The 18,061-nt window shown below is 38.5% G+C and overlaps 1 protein-coding gene across 9 annotated transcripts in view; it reads right to left on the bottom strand.

Moving 5' to 3' along the window:
- ZNF248 (zinc finger protein 248) overlaps positions 1–18,061 on the bottom strand; it is a 92,055-nt gene that overhangs the window by 14,566 nt on the left and 59,428 nt on the right. For 6 of the 9 annotated variants that reach the window (XM_010598241.3, XM_010598238.3, XM_010598239.3 and 3 more), the window contains 2 exons: positions 10,918–11,044; positions 10,532–10,627 (listed from right to left, as the gene is read on the bottom strand). In XM_010598241.3, coding sequence (XP_010596543.1) covers positions 10,532–10,627; positions 10,918–11,044 — 223 coding nt within the window. The remainder of the gene's footprint in view (positions 1–10,531; positions 10,628–10,917; positions 11,045–18,061) is intronic. The other 3 variants (XM_010598242.3, XM_064290329.1, XM_064290328.1) reach the window with 1 other exon arrangement.

The raw sequence follows: 18,061 nt of genomic DNA, 5'->3' as shown, positions 1-18,061 counted from the left end.
CAACCCACATGGAGCAAAGGAGAACGAAGAACACCAAGGACACAAGGTAATTATGAGCCCAAGAGACAGAAAGGGCCACATAAACCAGAGACTACATCAGCTTGAGACCAGAACTAGATGGTACCCAGCTACAACCAATGACTGCCCTGACAGGAAACACAACAGGGAACCCCTGAGGGAGCAGAAGAGCAGTGGGATGCAGACCTTAAATTCTCATAAAAAGGCCAGACTTAATGGACTGACTGAGACTGCAAGGACCCCAGAGGTCATGGTCCTGAGACCTTCTGTTAGCCCAAAGCCAACTCTTCAGACAGGGATTGGACTGGACTATGGGATAGAAAATAATACTGGTAAAGAGTGAGCTTCTTCGATCAAGTAGACACATGAGATTATGTGGGCAGCTCCTGTCTGAAGAAGAGATGAACGGGCAGATGGGGTCAGAAGCTGGCCGAATGGACACAAAAATAGAGAGTGGAGGGAAGGAGTGTGCTGTCTCATTAGAGAGAGAGCAATTAGGACAATATAGCAAGGTGTATATAAATTTTTGTATGAGAGGCTGACTTGATTTGTAAACTTTCACTTGAAGCACAATTAAAAAAAAAAAAAAGATTACAGCCACGAAAAAAAAATCCTCTAACTAGGTATTTAGTCTCTCATAAATCGTTCATTCCCAACCACATGCCTTTTCCACAACTAACTGCACTCCATTTTGGCTCTGCTTGGGAACTAAATATCCTTCAGTGAAATGCTACTTCCTTTTATTTAAAATGTTTTCTCTCCTTTATTTATAAAGTAAAAAATAGTATTAATAACCACAATAAGAAAAAAAGCCAAAAAACATTTTACAATATCCCTACCATCTGAAAGCTCCACTTGCTCCCACCATTAGAAGTTACTGTCTATATCATTCATTTTAATGTAAAATCAATCCCTTATTCAATGCTATAGCCTCTGTCATGACCACAACTGGGCTCTCAGCAGGTGTTATTAAAATCTTGTTTCCTCTTACAAGGAAAAAAGAGGCAGTACATTAATGATTCTTAAAAGCAATATAAAGTGAATTATTTTCAATCTGCACTTGATGAACTGCAACAGCAGGATAAAATACACCAAAAAAACAAACCCAGTGGTGTCGAGTCAATTCTGACTCATAGTGACCCTATACGACAGAGTAGAACTGCCCCATAGAGTTTCCAAGGAGCGTCTGGCGGATCTGAACTGCGGACCCTTTGGTTAGGAGCTGAACTGCGGACCCTTTGGTTAGGAGCTGTAGCACTTAACCACTATGCCACCAGCATTAAAATATAGGAATGTGAATTTAGAAAGAGTACTATGAAATGCTTTCTGAATGAATGAAAAAGAATGATCTCTGCTCAACTTGGCTTCATAGTTAATCAACAAAGTATTAAAATATCAGAATTAGGAAAAGTAAGACAGGGTCTGCTCTTCAGGAGAACAAAATCTTTAATAGGGAAAAATCCACAGGCAACAACTACACGATCAGGTCTGAGTTTTGTGGAACACAGCCACTAAGTAGGTATAAAACATGGACTGTTTTAAGTTACAGCAAAATATTAGCTCTAACTTAAAATAAGTGAAATTAAGCAGCAAAAGACAAAATAGATAAATGAGTCCTCATAAAAATTAAATACTTCTGTTCACCAAAGGACTTTATCAAAAAAGTGAGAAGATAACCTACAGACTGGGAGAAAATTTTGTTGAACCGTATCTCTGAAAAGGGTCTAATATCCAAAGTATATAAAATATTTTTAACAACAAAAAGACAAACAATCCAATCAAAAAATGGGCAAAGGACTTGAACAGACATTTCACCAAAAGGGTACTCAAATAGCCAATAAGCACACAAAAAGATGCTGAAGCTCATTAGCTGCTGTTGTGTGCACTGTTGAGTCAATTCCAACTCACGGCAACCCTACAGAACAGAACAGAACTGCCTCATATCATTTCCCAGGCTGTAATATTTAAAGGAGCAAATCTTCAGGTCTTTTGTTCTGTGCAGCAGCTGGTAGATTACCATCAAACTTTCAGTTAGCAGCCAAGTGCTTAACCACCGTACCACCAGGGCTCCTTTCACTAGCCAGGAAGGAGATGCAAATCAAAATCACAATGAGACACCATCTCACCCCTATGAGAATGGCAATGATCAAAAAAAAAAAGAAGGGAAACCACAGGTTGTAGAGAAACCAGAACCTTCATCCATTGCTGGTGGGAATGTAAAAAAGTATATATATAGCCTCTGTGGAAAAGTTTGGTGGCTCCTCAAAGAGTTGAACGTAGAACGACCATATGGCCGTTATTCCACTCTTAGGTATATGAAAGCAGCAACGCAAACAGACACACACATACCAGGGTTTCCTGCAGCACTATACACAACAGCCAAAAGGTGAAAACAAATGAAGCGTCCATCAACAGATAGATAGATAAACAAAATGTGGTATACACATACAATGAAGTATTACTCAGCCATAAAAACAAGTGATGTTCTGATAGACGCCACAACAGGGATGAACCCTGAAAACATGCTGGGAAAAAGAAGCTGGTATGATCTCACTTACATAAAATAAGCAAATATACAGAAAGTAAAAATTATTAATGATTACCAGGGGTTGGGGGGGTAATAGGGAGTTTTGGCTTAGGGGGCAGTGAGTTTATATTAGCGGTGGTGGAATAATTTGGAAAACGATAGTGAGATCAGCTGCATAACTTGAAGAAGGCAATGTCACTGAATTACACATGTAGAAATCGTTGAATTGGTGTGTTTTGCTGTGTATTTTTACCACAATAAAAAAGAAGTGAAATAATAACAAGAAGCCATCACTATGTGCTATGCAATGTTTGCACACTTCACGTGCTGTATTAGCTCATTTAATTATTTTGGAACAAGCAAAGTAAACAGGTATGTATGGAAGTTGTAGATAAAAAACATTTATAAGTGAAATTTAAGATACAAAATAGTATGGGGTTTAATATGAATTATGGACAGTAGAAAGACATATAGACAGTGAGAATAAGACCATACTGTAATAGTCAATGAACCAAAACCCAAACCAAAAACCAGTTGCCATAATTGACTCTGATTCATGGCAACCCCGTATGTGTCAGAGTAGAACTATGCTCTACAGATTTTCAATGGTTGATTTTTCAAAGCAGGTTACCAGGTCATTCTTCTGAGGAGCTTTCGGGTGGACTCAAATCACAAACTTTCCAGTTAGCGGTCATGCACATTAACCATCTGCACCACCCAGGGATTCCAGTCAATGCAAGTGGAATTTAATTATTATTTACTAAAAAGAGCAATTATAGGTTACTTTGTCAGGCTAGTGAAAGATAAAATGGAACCTTTAGGTAAAAAAAAAAAAAAAAAAAAAAACAAAGAACCCATTAGAAACTGAGCAAACAAGAAATGAGAAAACTGAAGTTTTGGTTTTGAGCGATGTCAGAGAAAAGTGAGGATATGACCAGATATAGAAGATGGTTCAGAAAGGAAAATAACAGCAGGCATATGAAGAGGCCAGTTAGAGATGATTATGGGTTTGGGAGATTCAGTGACCCCATGGTTGCTATTTATGATAGCAGTAAAATGGTAGAACATTCTTTATTGACTCCTGGGACACCAGGCTCTTTGGTTTTCCTATAGCTCAGGCTTTCCTTCTCAGTCTCCTCTAATGAAGGGATTTAACGGCATTATATGCCTTCTAAATGTGGTATTGTCCAAGTTCTTTTTTTTCTCACCTACATACAGCCACTCTCTAGAAAAAGGGTCAGCAAACTACAACGACAAAGGAAATGGCCTTTGAGCTAAGAATAGCTTTTACAGTTTTAAAGAGAAAAAGGAGGAGGGAGGAGGAGGAGAGAGAGGAGAGGAAGAAGAAGAGCAAGCTAAAGAGGAAGACTAAGAGGTAAAAGGTGCAGCAATAGTACCACAGCAGCAATAACTGAGAGCATAAGTGGCTGGCTCACTAAGCCTAAAGATTTACTATCTGGTCTTTTACAAAAAAGTCTGCCAGCATCTAATCTAGAAGAGCTCATGTAGCCCCGTGCCTTTAATACCATCTAACGTCGACGCCTTTCCAGCGGATACTTCTGGTTCTGGCCTCAACTATGTGCTCCCTACTTGTATATCCAATTGCCGATTCAGTATGCAGATGAGATTCCAATGTAGTTGTTGGGTGCTGCTGAGTCAGTTCTGACACACAGCGACCCTGTGTACAACAGAACAAAACACAGCCCAGTCCTGCGGCATTCTCACAATCATTATGCTTGAGCCCGTTGTTGCAGCCACTGTTGTCAATCCATATTGTTGGGGATGTTCCTCTTTTCCGGTGACCCTCCACTTTACCAAGCATGATGTCCCTCTCCAGGGTCTGATCCCTCCTGATAACATGTCCAAATAGTCTCGCCATCCTTGCTCTGAAGGAGCTTTCTGGTTATACCTCTTTCAAGACAGATTTGTTCATTCCTTTGGCAGTCCATGCTGTATTCAATATTCTTCATCAACACTGTAATTTAAAGGCATCTGTCTTAGTCATCTTGTGCTGCTGTAACAGAAATACCACAAGTGGATGGCTTCAACAAACAGAAGTTTATTCTGTTATAGTCTAGTAGGCTACAAGTTGAAATTCAGGTCATCAGCTCCAGGGGAAGGCTTTCTCTTTCAGCTCTGGAGAAAAGTCCTTGTCATTAATCTACCCCGGAGTAGGAGCTTCTCAGCGCAAGGGCCTCAGGTCCAAAGGACGCGTACTCCTGCCCTTCTTTCTTCGTGGTATGAGGTCCCTGTGTTTCTCTGCTAGATTCTCTCTTTTATATCTCAAAAGAGATTGCCTGAAGACACTACTTAATCTTATAGATTTCATCTATATAACTTAATTCATCTCATTAGTATCACAGTGATAGGATTACTACACATAGGGAAATCACATCAGATGACAAAATGGTAGACAATCATACAATACTGGGAACCATGACCTAGCCAAGTTGAAATATTTTGGGGGGACACAATTCAATACCTGACAATGTCATTTCTTCTTTGGTCTTCCTTTTGCATTGTCCAGTTTTTGCACGCATATGAGGTGACTGAAAACACCATGGCTTGGGTCAGGTGCACCTTAGTCTTCAGGTTGACATCTGTGCTTTTTAACACTTTAAAGAGGTCTTTTGCAGCAGATTTGTCCAATGCAACGTGTCATTTGATTTCTTTACTGCTGCTTCCATAGGTGTTGATTGTGGATCAAAGTAAAATGAAATCCTTCACAACTTCAATCTTTTCTCCATTTATCACAACGTTGCTTACTGACCCAGTTGTGAGAATAATTTTCTTTATGTTGAGGTGTAGTTCCTACTGAAGGCTGTGATCTTCGATCTTCATCAGTAAGTGCTTCAAGTCCTCTTCACTTTGAGCAAGCAAGGTTGTGTCATCTTCATAATGCAGGTTATTTATGAATTTTCCTCCAATCTTAATGCCCTGTTCTTCTTCATATAGTCCAACTTCTCAGATTATTTGCTTAGCATACAGATTGAATATGTATGGTGAAAGGATACAACCCTGACACACACCTTTCCCGACTTTAAACCACACAATATTCCCTTGTTCTGTTCGAACGACTGCCTCTTGATCTATGTATAGATCCCTCATAAGCACGATTAAGTGTTCTGGAATTCCCATTTTTTGCAATGTTATCCAAAATTTGTTATGATCCACACAGTTGAATGCCTCTGCATAGATAAAACACAGGGAAACATCTTTCTGGTATTCTCTGCTTTCAGCCAGGAGCCATATGACATCAGCAATGGTATCTCTCATTCCATGTCTTCTTATGAATCTGCTTGAATTTCTGGCAGTTCTCTGTTGATGTACTGCTGCGGCTGCTTTTGAACGATCTTCACCAAAATTTTACGGAGTGTGTGATATTATTGATACTGTTTGATAATTTCTGCACTTGGTTGGACCACTCTTCTTTGGAATAGCCATAAATATGGATCTCTTCCTGTCTGTTGGCCAGGTAGCTGTCTTCCAAATTTCTTAGCATAGACAAAAGAGCACTTCCAGCACTGCATCTATTTGTTGAAACATCTCAATCGGTATTCCGTCAATCCTGGAGCCTTGTTTTTCGCCAACGCCTTCAGTGCACCCTGGACCTCTTCCTTCAGTACCATTGGTTCCTGATCATACGCTACCTCCTGAAATGGCTGAATGTCAAATCAATTCTTTTTGGCATAGTGACTCTGTATATTCCTTCCATCTTCTTTTGATGCTTACTATTTAATATTTTTCTTTTATATTTTCCTCACAGAATCCTTCAACATTGTAACTAGAAGCTTTGAACTTTTCTTCTGTTCCTTCAGCTTGAGAAATGCTGAGTGCATTCTTCCCTTTTGGTTTTCTATCTCCAAGTCTTTACACATTTCATTATAATACTTTATTCTGTTTTCTTGAGTAACCCTTCCTTTCCCTTTAACTACTCGACATTCCATAGCAACTTTCAGAGTCTCTTCTGACATCCATTTAGGTCTTTTCTTTCCTGTCTTTTTAATGAATTCTTGCTTTCTTCACGTATGATGTCATGCCACAACTCATGTAGTCTTCAATTATTAGTGTTCAATGCATCACATCTACTCTTGAGATGGTCTCTAAATTCAGGTGGCATATACTCAATATGCCATACTTTGGTTCTCGTGGACTTGTTCTAATTTTCTTCAGCTACGACTTGAAATTGCCTATGGGCAACTGATGGTCTGTTCCACAGTTGCCCCTTGGCCTTGTTCTGACTGGTGATATTGAGATTTTCTGTCATCTCTTTCCACAGATGTAGTTGATTTGATTCCTGTGTATTCTATCTGGTGAAGTCCATGTGTATAATCACTGTTTATAATGTTGAAAAAAGGTATTTACAATGAAGAAGTCACTGGTCCTGTAAAATTCTATCATGCAATCTCTGCATCATTTCTATCACCAAGTCCATATTTTCCAGCTGCTGATACTTTTTAGTTTCCAATTTTCACATTTGTATCACCAGTCATTATCAATGCATCCTGACTGCATGTTTGATCAACTTCAGACTACAGAAGTTGGTAAAAAATCTTTAATTTCTTCATCTTTAGCCTTAGTGGTTGGCATGTAAATCTGAATAACAGTCATATTAACTGGTCTTCCTTATAGTTGTATGGATATCATCCTATCACTGACAGTGCTGTACTTCAGGATAGACATTAAATGTTCTTTTTTGATGATAAATTCAACACCATTCCTCAAGGTGTCATTCCTGGCACAGTAGACTATATGATTGTCTGATTCAAAATGGCTAATGTCAGTCCATTTCAGCTCACTAATGCCTAGAATATCGATGTTTATGTGTTCCATTTCATTTTTGATGACTTCCAATATTCCTAGATTCATACTTTGTACATTCCACGTACTGATTATTAATGGATGTTTGCAACTCTTTCTTCTCATTTTGAGTCTTGCCACATCAGCAAATGAAGGTTCCAAAAGCTTGACTTCATCCACATCATTAAGGTCGACTCTCCTTTGAGGAGAAGGCAGCTTTTCCCCAGCAGTATTCTGAGTGACTTCCAACCTGAGGGGTGCATCTGACATGTCTGTCAGCTTGCTGTACTGTGGTGGCTTCCATGTTGCTGTGGTGCTGGATTATTTGCCACTGGTATTTCAAATACCAGCACGGTCACCCTAGGTGGACAGGTTTCAGCAGAGCTTCCAGACTAAGACAGACTAGGGAGAAGGATCTGGCAACCTACTTCTGAAAAAACTGGCCAGTGAAAACTTTATGAATAGCAGAGGAACACTGTATGTATATATAGGAATATGTACATGCATCTATTACTATACGCACATATTTTCATATATAAATAATAAAGTATATAGGAGGCACAGTTACAGATACTTCTTAGACCGAACACCTCACGGGACTGGATTTCTAAGATTAGAACCATGGTGTCTTAGGAAATTTTGGCCAATTGTCATAATGTAGTTTCTGAAGTTATATTCTACATCCTAGTTTGGTGAGTAATATCTGGGGTCTGCCATCTAAGACACAACTATTGGTCTCTACTCATCCAGACCAAAAGAGAAATAAGGAAACCAAAGGCTCACAGAAGAAATCTGTCTACAGGACAAATTGTCTACACGAACCACAGCCTCATCTACCCTGAGACCAGAGGAACTAGATGGTGCCTGGCTACCTAGCATTCTAATCAAGGCCACAACAGATGGATCCTGTTAGAATGGGAGAAAAATATATAACAGAACCTCAAATTTCTTAAGAAAAAAAAAAAAAAAAAACAGACCTACTGAATTGGTTGAGACTGGAGGATTCCCCAAGACTACTGCCTGAGATACTCTTTTGCTCTTCAAACCTTGAACTGAAACTAACCTCTGGGGTCACCTGGGAATGAAAAAACAAATTGGCTCAAAAAATAATGACTGTCACCCATAAATACTGTACTCCTTTTAAAAACCACCTGTATGAGACTGTGATGGTTAAGGTTGTATGCCAACTTGGCAAGGACATGATCCTCCATAGTTTAACAGTTATGATGTAGTTCAGCAGCTTTTTAATGATGTAATCACCTCCATAATGAGATCTGATATAATGTGATCGCCTCCATGATGAGATCTGTTGTGAGCAGCCAATCAGTTAAAAGGGAGTTTCCTTGAGGGCGTGCACTGCATCCAACGTACACGGAATTTTTGTTAAGGCTTGCTGGCTTGTGTGCACTCTGGATTCTGCAGCTGGCTCCTATTCACCTGACCTGCAGTTCTTGGGACTTGAGTTAGCAGCTTACCTGTTGTTTTACCTACTGATCTCGGGATTTATCAGCCTTCACAGCCTGTGAGCCAGAGGCCTGCTATATGACTTTCTGATCTTGGATTCACCAGCACCTGTGGCTATGTGAGACAGGAAAAGCCTCCAGCCTGTACCATGGACTTGCGACTTTCCAGCCGCTGAAACTGTGTGAGCTATTTCCTTTCTAGAAATCTCTCTTTATATATATTTATACACTGCATTGGTTTTGCTTCTCTAGAGAACTCAGCCTAAGACAGAGAGCAAATGCTCAACAATTACATCAAAGCAAAGATGAGACTGTAACAGGGTGGGGAAACTAGGTTAATGGAAACACAACAAATGGAACAGAAATAATGAGAATGTTAATGTACTGTGAAGAATGTAACCAATGTCACTGAACAACTTGTGTAGAAATTGTTAAATGGGAACTTAAACTGCTGTGTAATCCTTCACTGAAAACACAATAAAATATTATTTAAAAAAAAAAAAAAAAGATGTATGTAGGAACATACCACTTCTCATCAGCTCCAGCATCTCCAGCTCAGCCTTAGTGACTACCCTCTCTCCTCTGGAGTATTTAATAGTCTTCTAACTGGTATTCTTTCTTTGTTCATGTCCAACCATCACCCACTCACTACAGTATATATACCACACAGAATTCAGATATCCTTTTAAACTGTAAACCATATCTGGTAACTTGATTATCTGATTTACTTTACTCATAAAGAACCAAGTCTCGCATCACTCAAAACAGAATTAATATATCTGCCGCTGCCCCAGCTATTTATTATATGATCTCCTTCCAATCTCCTCCTCACCCATTTGCCTGCAGCCACATTAACCACCTTGCCATTTTTCCAACACTCCAAGAACACCCCTGTATAAGAGGTTCAGCACCTGATGTCCCCTCTACCTGGAATACTTAGAATGCACATAGTTCACTCTCAATTTATTAAAGTGACCTAATTGTGACCGCATCAGAGAGGCTTTCTCTGACCTTCTTCCCAAAAATAGCACATGCTAACTATGGGACAGTTCTACTCTGTCCTATAGGGTCGCTATGAGTCAGAATCAATGTAAGCAATGGGTTTTGTTTTGTTTTTTAATTTTCTCCAACCCCTTTCCCCTGCTTTAACTTTCTACACAGTACTTAACCATCACCCAACAGTTTGTCTGTGTGTATGATATATGCATGTGTGTGTTGTGTTGTGTGTTTTGTCCCTTGCTTTAATATACACTTTACGATAACAGGGACATTATTCTGTTAATTACCTGAAACATTACTGGGTCATACCGAGTATTCATTATATATTCAATGAATACATAAAAGTATTATATGAATAAATGCCAGCTAACAAACTGTATCCAAAAACAATGGTGGGAAGGTAAACAATTTTAACAGCTAGAGAAAAAGACAATAACCAAGAAAATATATGTAAGATGAAGCAGACTAGGTTTGGATTATGAGTACAGGTAAATTTCTCCAAAATTTCAAATACAAAAGCAAAGCATTTACGAGTGACAGTGACACACGGAGGAGTGATTTAGGTAACTGAGGGATGTGAGTCAAAAGTGTCTGGTCACTTCCAAAGGCCTGTGGCTCAAAAAAGAAATTTCTAAAAAATATTCCAAAGGTGGCAAACCCTAAACTGATGAACTGAGATCTAATTTCCTCTGGCTTTCACCTGCCTGCAAACTCACTAACTCACCTGGGTGGCGCAGGCCTGAGAATCCCTCCTCTAATATCCAGGGCTCTTCTCCTTGCTCTATCTTGAAGATCACCTCTGGCTTAGTAACACAACACCCTGTTAAGAGAAAATAATACAGGCATGGATTAAACACCTTGTCTTCAGGAACTCTGAAAAAATAACGGAGAAGGAAGATACAGCATCAAGAGCTGCCAAAAGAAAGTGTCCAAATGAACCAATTCTAGAGAGGTAAGAACACAGCATTTTTTTAAATTGTGGCCAAAAGGGCTCAGTCAGTTTAGAACCCTGAATCTCAAGCTTCAAATCAGAAAATTCTACAGGGAGCTCACGTTTCAGCAACTAAGAAACGCATGCTACTAAGAGTTACATGGGAAAATAATCCTTACCTACTGAGACAATGTGGCTGTAATTTTCCAGGATCACATCTCTGTAGAGTATCTTCTGGGCGGGGTCCAGTAGATACCATTCTTCCTGGGTGAAATCCACACACACATCCTTGAATGACACTTGTTCCTGTAACAGCATATTCCTTTTCTATGTGAAGTGGTCAAAACTAGATGATACCTTTCTTTCATTTCTGAGATTTTTAATTTGTTTTTTCTCTTTGTTTCTTGGGTATCTTGTCTAGAGGTTTACTAATTTTACTGATCTTTTTCAAAGAAATAGCTTTAGATTTTATTGATTTTTTCTCAATTTTTTTTTTCCTGTTTTCAGTTTTAGTGATTTATATCCCTTTTTTTTTTCCTCCTTTCTTCTGCTTGCTTTAGGCCAAATTTGCTCTGCCCTCCTACCCAGCCCCCAACCCCCTTTACTAAGATGAGAGCTTAGGTTACTGATTTTTAAATGTTTCTTTTACAATATGTACATTTGTTGCTACACAGTTCCCCCTTCACTGCTTCTCACAAGTTTTAATAAATGGTAGTTTCATTTTTACTTTGTGTATTGCTTAATTTTCAAATATTTGGGAGTTTCCACCTATCTCTTACTTACTGATTTCTATTTAATTTCATTGTGGTCTGAGAACACATTTTTTATGACTTCTATTGTTTTAAGTTTGTTAGGTGTGTTCTACGGCCCAGAATGAGATCCACCTTGCTGAATGTTCCACATGAGCTTAAATAGAATGTATATTCTTAAGTGTTGGATGGAGAATTCTGTAAAGTCAGTTAGATCAAGTTAAGTGATAGTGCTACTGTGCAGGTCATCTACCTCCTGACTGATTTTCTGCCTGCTGACTGAGGAGTGTTAAAGTCTATTTCTCCTTTCAGTTCTATCAGTTTTTGCCTTATGTATTTTGGCAGTCTTTTCTTAGGTGCATATCCTTTTTGGATTGTTATGTCTTCTTTGTTCAACATCATTTTGATAATGATGTAATGGGTTGTTAATTACAGATGTTCTATTTTTCAGCCTATAATGCCTATTTCATGTATACACGTATGCACATGTACACATGTGTTAGAGGTCCCCAAGACCAGCCCCAGGTTCAGTGATTCACTAGGGTGACTCACAGAACTCAATGTATAGTCATTCTCATGACTATGATTTATTACACAGAAAGGTCAGAAAACAAAATCAACAAAGAGAAAAGGTACAAGAGCATAATCCAGAGGAAACTAGGCACAAGCTTCCAAGAGTCCTCTACTGTGAAGGAAAAAAAACTATTGCCATCAGGTCAATTCTGACTCATAGCGGCCATACAGGACAGAGCAGAACTGCCCCATAGAGTTTCCAAGGAGCACTTGCTGGATTCGAACTGCCGACCTTTTGGTTAGCAGCCATAGCTCTAAACCACTATGACACCAGGGTTTCACAGGATATGCTTAATTCCTCCAGCAATGAGCTGTGACACATGTGAAATGTTTACCAGTGAAACTCATCAGAGATCACTGTCTAGGGTTTTTGTTGAGGCTGTTCACATAAGCAGCCTCTGCCTAACATGTACCAATATTCTAGGCTACCCCGACTCAAAGTAGGTGCTCAGCATAAACCATAATGTTTACACAGAGAGTTTACGTACAGTAAGCCATTCTTATCAGGTATAGCTGTAAGAACCCTGCTGAAATCCAGGTTCCCAGATGCGAACCAAGGGCCAAACTCGTAGCTGGCCTTTTGAAGGACTGTACTCTCAACTTGAAAAATAAAGATAAAAACACTACGATAAACATACAGCTAACATCATACTTAATGGTGAAAAACTAGATGCTTTCTCCCTAAGATTGGGACTAAGACAGGATGTCCCCTCTCACCGCCCCATTCAACACTGTACTAGAAGTCCTAGCTAGTACAATAATACAAAAGAGAGAAATAAAAGGCATACAATTCAAAAGGCAGAAATACAACTGTCTTTATTCAAAGATAACATGACTGTTTACGTAGAAAACCCCAAAGAATTTACAAAAAAACAAAACTTCTGGAGCTAGTAAGTATAGCAAGGTCGCAGGATACAAAGTAAACATGAAAAAGTAAAGTGCTTTCCTGTATACCAGGATAAACAACTGGAATTTCAGTATCTAAAACGAAAAAATATGTATCATTTACATTAGCACCAAACAAGAACCAAAAGAAAAAAAGAAGTACTTGGGTATAAATCACACAATATATACCAGGATATATAGAAAACCACAAAACACTGATGGAAGAAATCAAAGAAAATCTAAACAAATGTAGAGATATTCCATGCTCAACAACTGGAAGACAATATTGTTAAGATACAATTCTTACCAACTTAATCAATGAAGTTAATACAATCCCAGTTAAAATTCCAGCTAACTATTTTGTAGATATCAACAAAATGACTCTAAAATTTATACGGAAAGGGAAAGGACCTAATATGCCAAAATAATACAAAAGAACTAAGTTGGAGGATTCAAACTACCTCATTTCAAGACTTTCTATAAAGCTGTAAGTAATCGAGACAGCATGTTATTGATGCAAAAATAGACATATAAATCAATGGAACATAATAGAGGGACCAGATCCACAAAAATACAGTCTTTGATAAAGGAATAAAAACAATTCAATGGAGAAAGGACAGCCTTTATAACAAATGGTACGGAACAACTAACTGGACATCCACAGGCCAAAAACAAACCTAGACACAGAACTTACATTTTTCACAAATTTTATTCCAAATGAGTCACAGACTTAAATATAAAATGCAAAACTATAAAACTTCTAGAAGAAAACAGAGGAGAAAATCTACATGACCTTGGATTCAATAATGAGCTATTAGACAAAACAACAAAAGCATGATCCAAGAGAAAAAATACATAGATTAGATTTTATTAAAATTAGAATCTTCGGCTCTGCAAAAGTCACTGCTAATAAAAAAAAGAATAAGTCATGGACTGGGAGTAAATATTTGCAAAACACATATTTTGTACAGGAGTTGCATCTAATGCAAAAGAATTCTTAAAACTCAGCAATAAGAAAACAAATGACCCAGTTGAGAAATACATAAAACATCTGTCATAAAAGATACACAGATAACAAAGAAGCATTTGAAAAGACGGTCAAATATCATCTATCATTAGGGAAATGCAAATTAAAACAAAAATGAGATACTGCCACCCATTTATTAAAATGGGTAAAATTTAAAAAATGGACAATTTCTGGCAGGACGCAGAAAAACAGGAATTCTCATTCATAGTTGGTGCAATACAGCCACTCTGAACAACAGTTTGGCAGTTTCTTATAAAGCTAAACATAGTCTTACCACACAGTCCAGCAATCTCAACTTAGGTATTTAAAAACTTATGTCCATGCAAAAACCTACACATGAATGTATCTAGCACCTTAATTCATAATTGCCAAGAACTGGAGGCAACCAAGATTCCTTCAACGGATAAACAAGCTGTGATACACCCATACGGTGGAATGCTATTAGGCAAAAAGAAGAATGAGCTATGAAGCCATTCAAAAACATAGGTGAGCCTTGAACGCATGTTGCTAAGTTAAAGAAGCCAGTCAGGAAAGATACATACCATATGTATGATTCCATTTATATGTTCTGGAAAAGGCAAAACTATAGAGATGAAAAAGAAACCCAAAATCAAACCCAGTGCCGTCCAGTGGATTCCGACTCATGGCAGCCCTATAGGACAGAGTAGAACTGCCCCATAGAGTTTCCAAGGAGCGCCTGGCGGATCTGAACTGCTGACCCTTTGGTTAGCTGCCATAGCACGTAACAACTACACCACCAGGGTTTCCGAAAAAGAAAACAGTGGTTGCCAAAAGCTGGGGAGGGAAAAGGACTGAAGAGGTCAAACAGGATTTTTTTAGAGTGGTGAAACAATTCTGTATACTATAATGGTGGCTACGTAAGAAAACACAGCAACTTACAGCACAAAGAATAAACCTTAATCTAGGCAAATTTTAAAAACTCATCTGAGAGGTCAGGGGATTACAATATGGAATATTTAAAAAAAAAAAAAAAAAAGTTGCCATCGAGTTGATTCCAACTCCTGGCAACCCCACATGTCAAACTGTGCTCGACAGCTTTTTTTGTTTTAATTGTGCAGAAATATACACACCAAAACACTTGCCAGTACAACTTCTACATTTACAATTTAATGACATTGATGACATTTTTCATACTGTATCACCATTAAACCAAAACCAAGCCAAACCCATTGCTGTCAAGTTGATTTCGACTCTTATAGCTATCCTTTTCCAAAATATTCCACCACATAAACACATGAGAGATATCACTGCTGATGTCAGATGGATCTTGGGTGAAAGAGAATACCAAAAAGATGTTTACCTGTGCTTTATCGACTATGCAAAGGCATTCAACTGTGTGGATCATAACAAATTACGGATAATGTTGCAAAGAATGAGAATTCCAGAACACAACTGTGCTCATGCGAAACCTGTACGTAGACCAAGGGGAAGCTGTTTGAACAGAATGAGGGGATACTGAGCGGTTTAAAATCAGGAAAGGTGTGTATTAGGGTTGTATCCTTTCATCATACTTATTCAATCTGTAATGCAGAGCAAATAATCTGAAAAGCTGAACTATAAGAAGAACGTGGTATCAGCATTACAGAAAGACTCATTAACAACCTGCCATATGCAGATGACGCAACCTTGCTTGCTGAAAGCTAAGAGGACTTAAAGCCCTTACTGATGAAGATCAAAGACCACAGCCTTCAGTGTGGATTATACCTCAACATAAAGAAAATAAAAATCCTCACGACTAGACCAATAAGCAACATCATAATAAATGAAGAAAAGATTGAGGTTGTCAAGGATTTCATTTTACTTGGATCCACAATCAACAGCTATGGAAGCAACAGTCAAGAAATCAAATGATTTGCATGGGACAAATCTGCTGTAAAAGATCTCTTTAAAGTGTTAAAAAAAAAAAAAAAAAGAGGTCACTTTAAGGACTAAGGTGGGCCTGATCCAAGCCATGGTATTTTCAATCGCCTCATATCCGTGTGAAAGCTGAATAACGAAGACCAAAGAAGAATTGATGCATTTCGATTATGGTGGTGGTGAAGAATGTTGAATATACTGTGGACTGCCAGAAGAACAAACAAATCTGTCTTGGAAGAAATACAGCCAGAATGCTCCTTAGAAGCGAGGATGGCGAGACTTAGTCTCACGTACTTTGGACACGTGATGAGGAAGGACCAAACCAAAAACCAAACCCATTGCCGTCCAGTTGATTCCAACTCACAGTGACCCTGTAGGAAGGGCAGAGTAGAGCTGCCCCATAGAGTTTCCAAGTAGCGCCTGGTGGATTCAAACTGCCAACCTTTTGGCTGGCAGCCAAATTCTTAACCACTACTCCACCAGGGTTTCCACTCAGGACAGACCAGTCCCTGTAAAAGGACATCATGTTTGGTAGAGTAGAGGGTTAGTGAAAAAGAGGAAGACCCTCAACAGGATGGACTGACACAGTGGCTGCAACCATCGGCTCAAGCATAATGACTATGATGGTGGCGTAGGACCGGGCAGTGTTGCAACTGACTCCACAGCACCTAACAACAGGTTGTTAAAATTACTGTAGCTTTGCAGCATGTTTTGAAATTAGGAAATGTTCTCCTACTTTATTCTTCAAAATTGCTTTAGCTATTGGAGTTCCTTGTCATTCCATATAAATTTGTGGATTGGCGTATCTAATTCTATAAAGAAAGCTGTTGTCATTTTGAGGGGATTGTATTGAATTTATAGACTGCTTCTGGTAATATTAATTTAATTCTATTAAGCCTTCCAATCCATGAATACAAAATGTCCTTCTATTTATTTAGATCTTCTTTAATTCTTATAGAAATATTTTATAGCTTTCTGTGTAGAAGTTTTTCACCTTCCTGACTAAATTTTTTCCTAGGTACTCTATCAGATGCTATTGTAAATGGTAATATTTCCTTATTTTTCAGTTTGTTCAGTAGAAACCCTACTGACTTTTGTGTTGATCCTTACTTGATTCATTTATTAGTTCTAATAGCTTCCTTGTGGAATCTATGGGGTTTTCTGTGCATAAGATCATGTCATCTGTGTATAAGGGATAGTTTTACTTCCATATTCTTCATTTAAAAAAAATAGTTTTACTTCCACATTCTTCATTTAGATCTCTTTTTCTATCGTAGCCTGATTGTCCTGGCTAGTAACGCTAGAATGATACTGAATAGCAGTGATGTGAGTGGGCATCCTTATCTTGTCCCTGACCTTCATGAGAAGGCTCTCAGTCTTTCCCCACTGAGCATAATGTTAGCTGTGGGTTCTTCATAAATACTTTTTATTACGTTGAGGAGTTTCCCTTCCTTGGGGTTTTCAGTGGTTTTAATCTTCTGCAAGTAGATGACCAGGGCTTTCTTCCAAGGCACCTTTGGGTGGATTTGAGCCACAAACCTTTTGGTTAGTAGCTGAGTGCTTAACCATTTGTGCCACACAGGGACCATAAGAGGATGTATGGGGTGGTATCAGCATCCAATTTTATTACAAATATATGAAACAACCACACAGAAAGAGATGGATGAAAAAAGTAATGACTTAAGTAGCTTTAGAAATGAGTGAAGATTATACAATAAAGGCAAAATGAACTGTACATAATTACTGTACTCTAGTTGATGAAGTTGTTTGCCATGGGGCATACATTAGCAACTTTGAAAGAACTATATGTGTATAATGGAATTGAAGAATTAAGTAAATGGACAGTGGACAGTGGTAGCCAGATTTTTCACTGTTGGAACTGGAGGTTACAAAGAAGGGGGGAAGACCAGAATGTTCTTTGAGGCAAGAGTTTACAGTAGGAGACACTAGCATGACCTCATGCTTAGCATAATATATATACGAATGGTTACATACAGAAATACAGTAAAATCCACGAAAGCCAGAACCTGTGTAAGGCAGAAACCTGTCAGAGAAGGAAAACTCAAATATTTTCCACTAAGCAAAAGAAAAGTAGTAAGACTGCACCCTGTCAAAGGTGGAAAATTGTGATACCCAGAAAAACATGACAGTCCCACAGAGTTCCAGCTCTCACAGATTTCATATATATGTGACCAGAAGAACTAGATGGCC

This window comes from Loxodonta africana, chromosome 8 (genome assembly GCF_030014295.1).
Source record: "Loxodonta africana isolate mLoxAfr1 chromosome 8, mLoxAfr1.hap2, whole genome shotgun sequence".
In the NCBI taxonomy this organism is placed as follows: domain Eukaryota; kingdom Metazoa; phylum Chordata; class Mammalia; order Proboscidea; family Elephantidae; genus Loxodonta; species Loxodonta africana.
The sequence above is the reverse complement of the archived record's forward strand: the minus strand, read 5'-3'. Positions and strand labels throughout refer to the sequence as shown.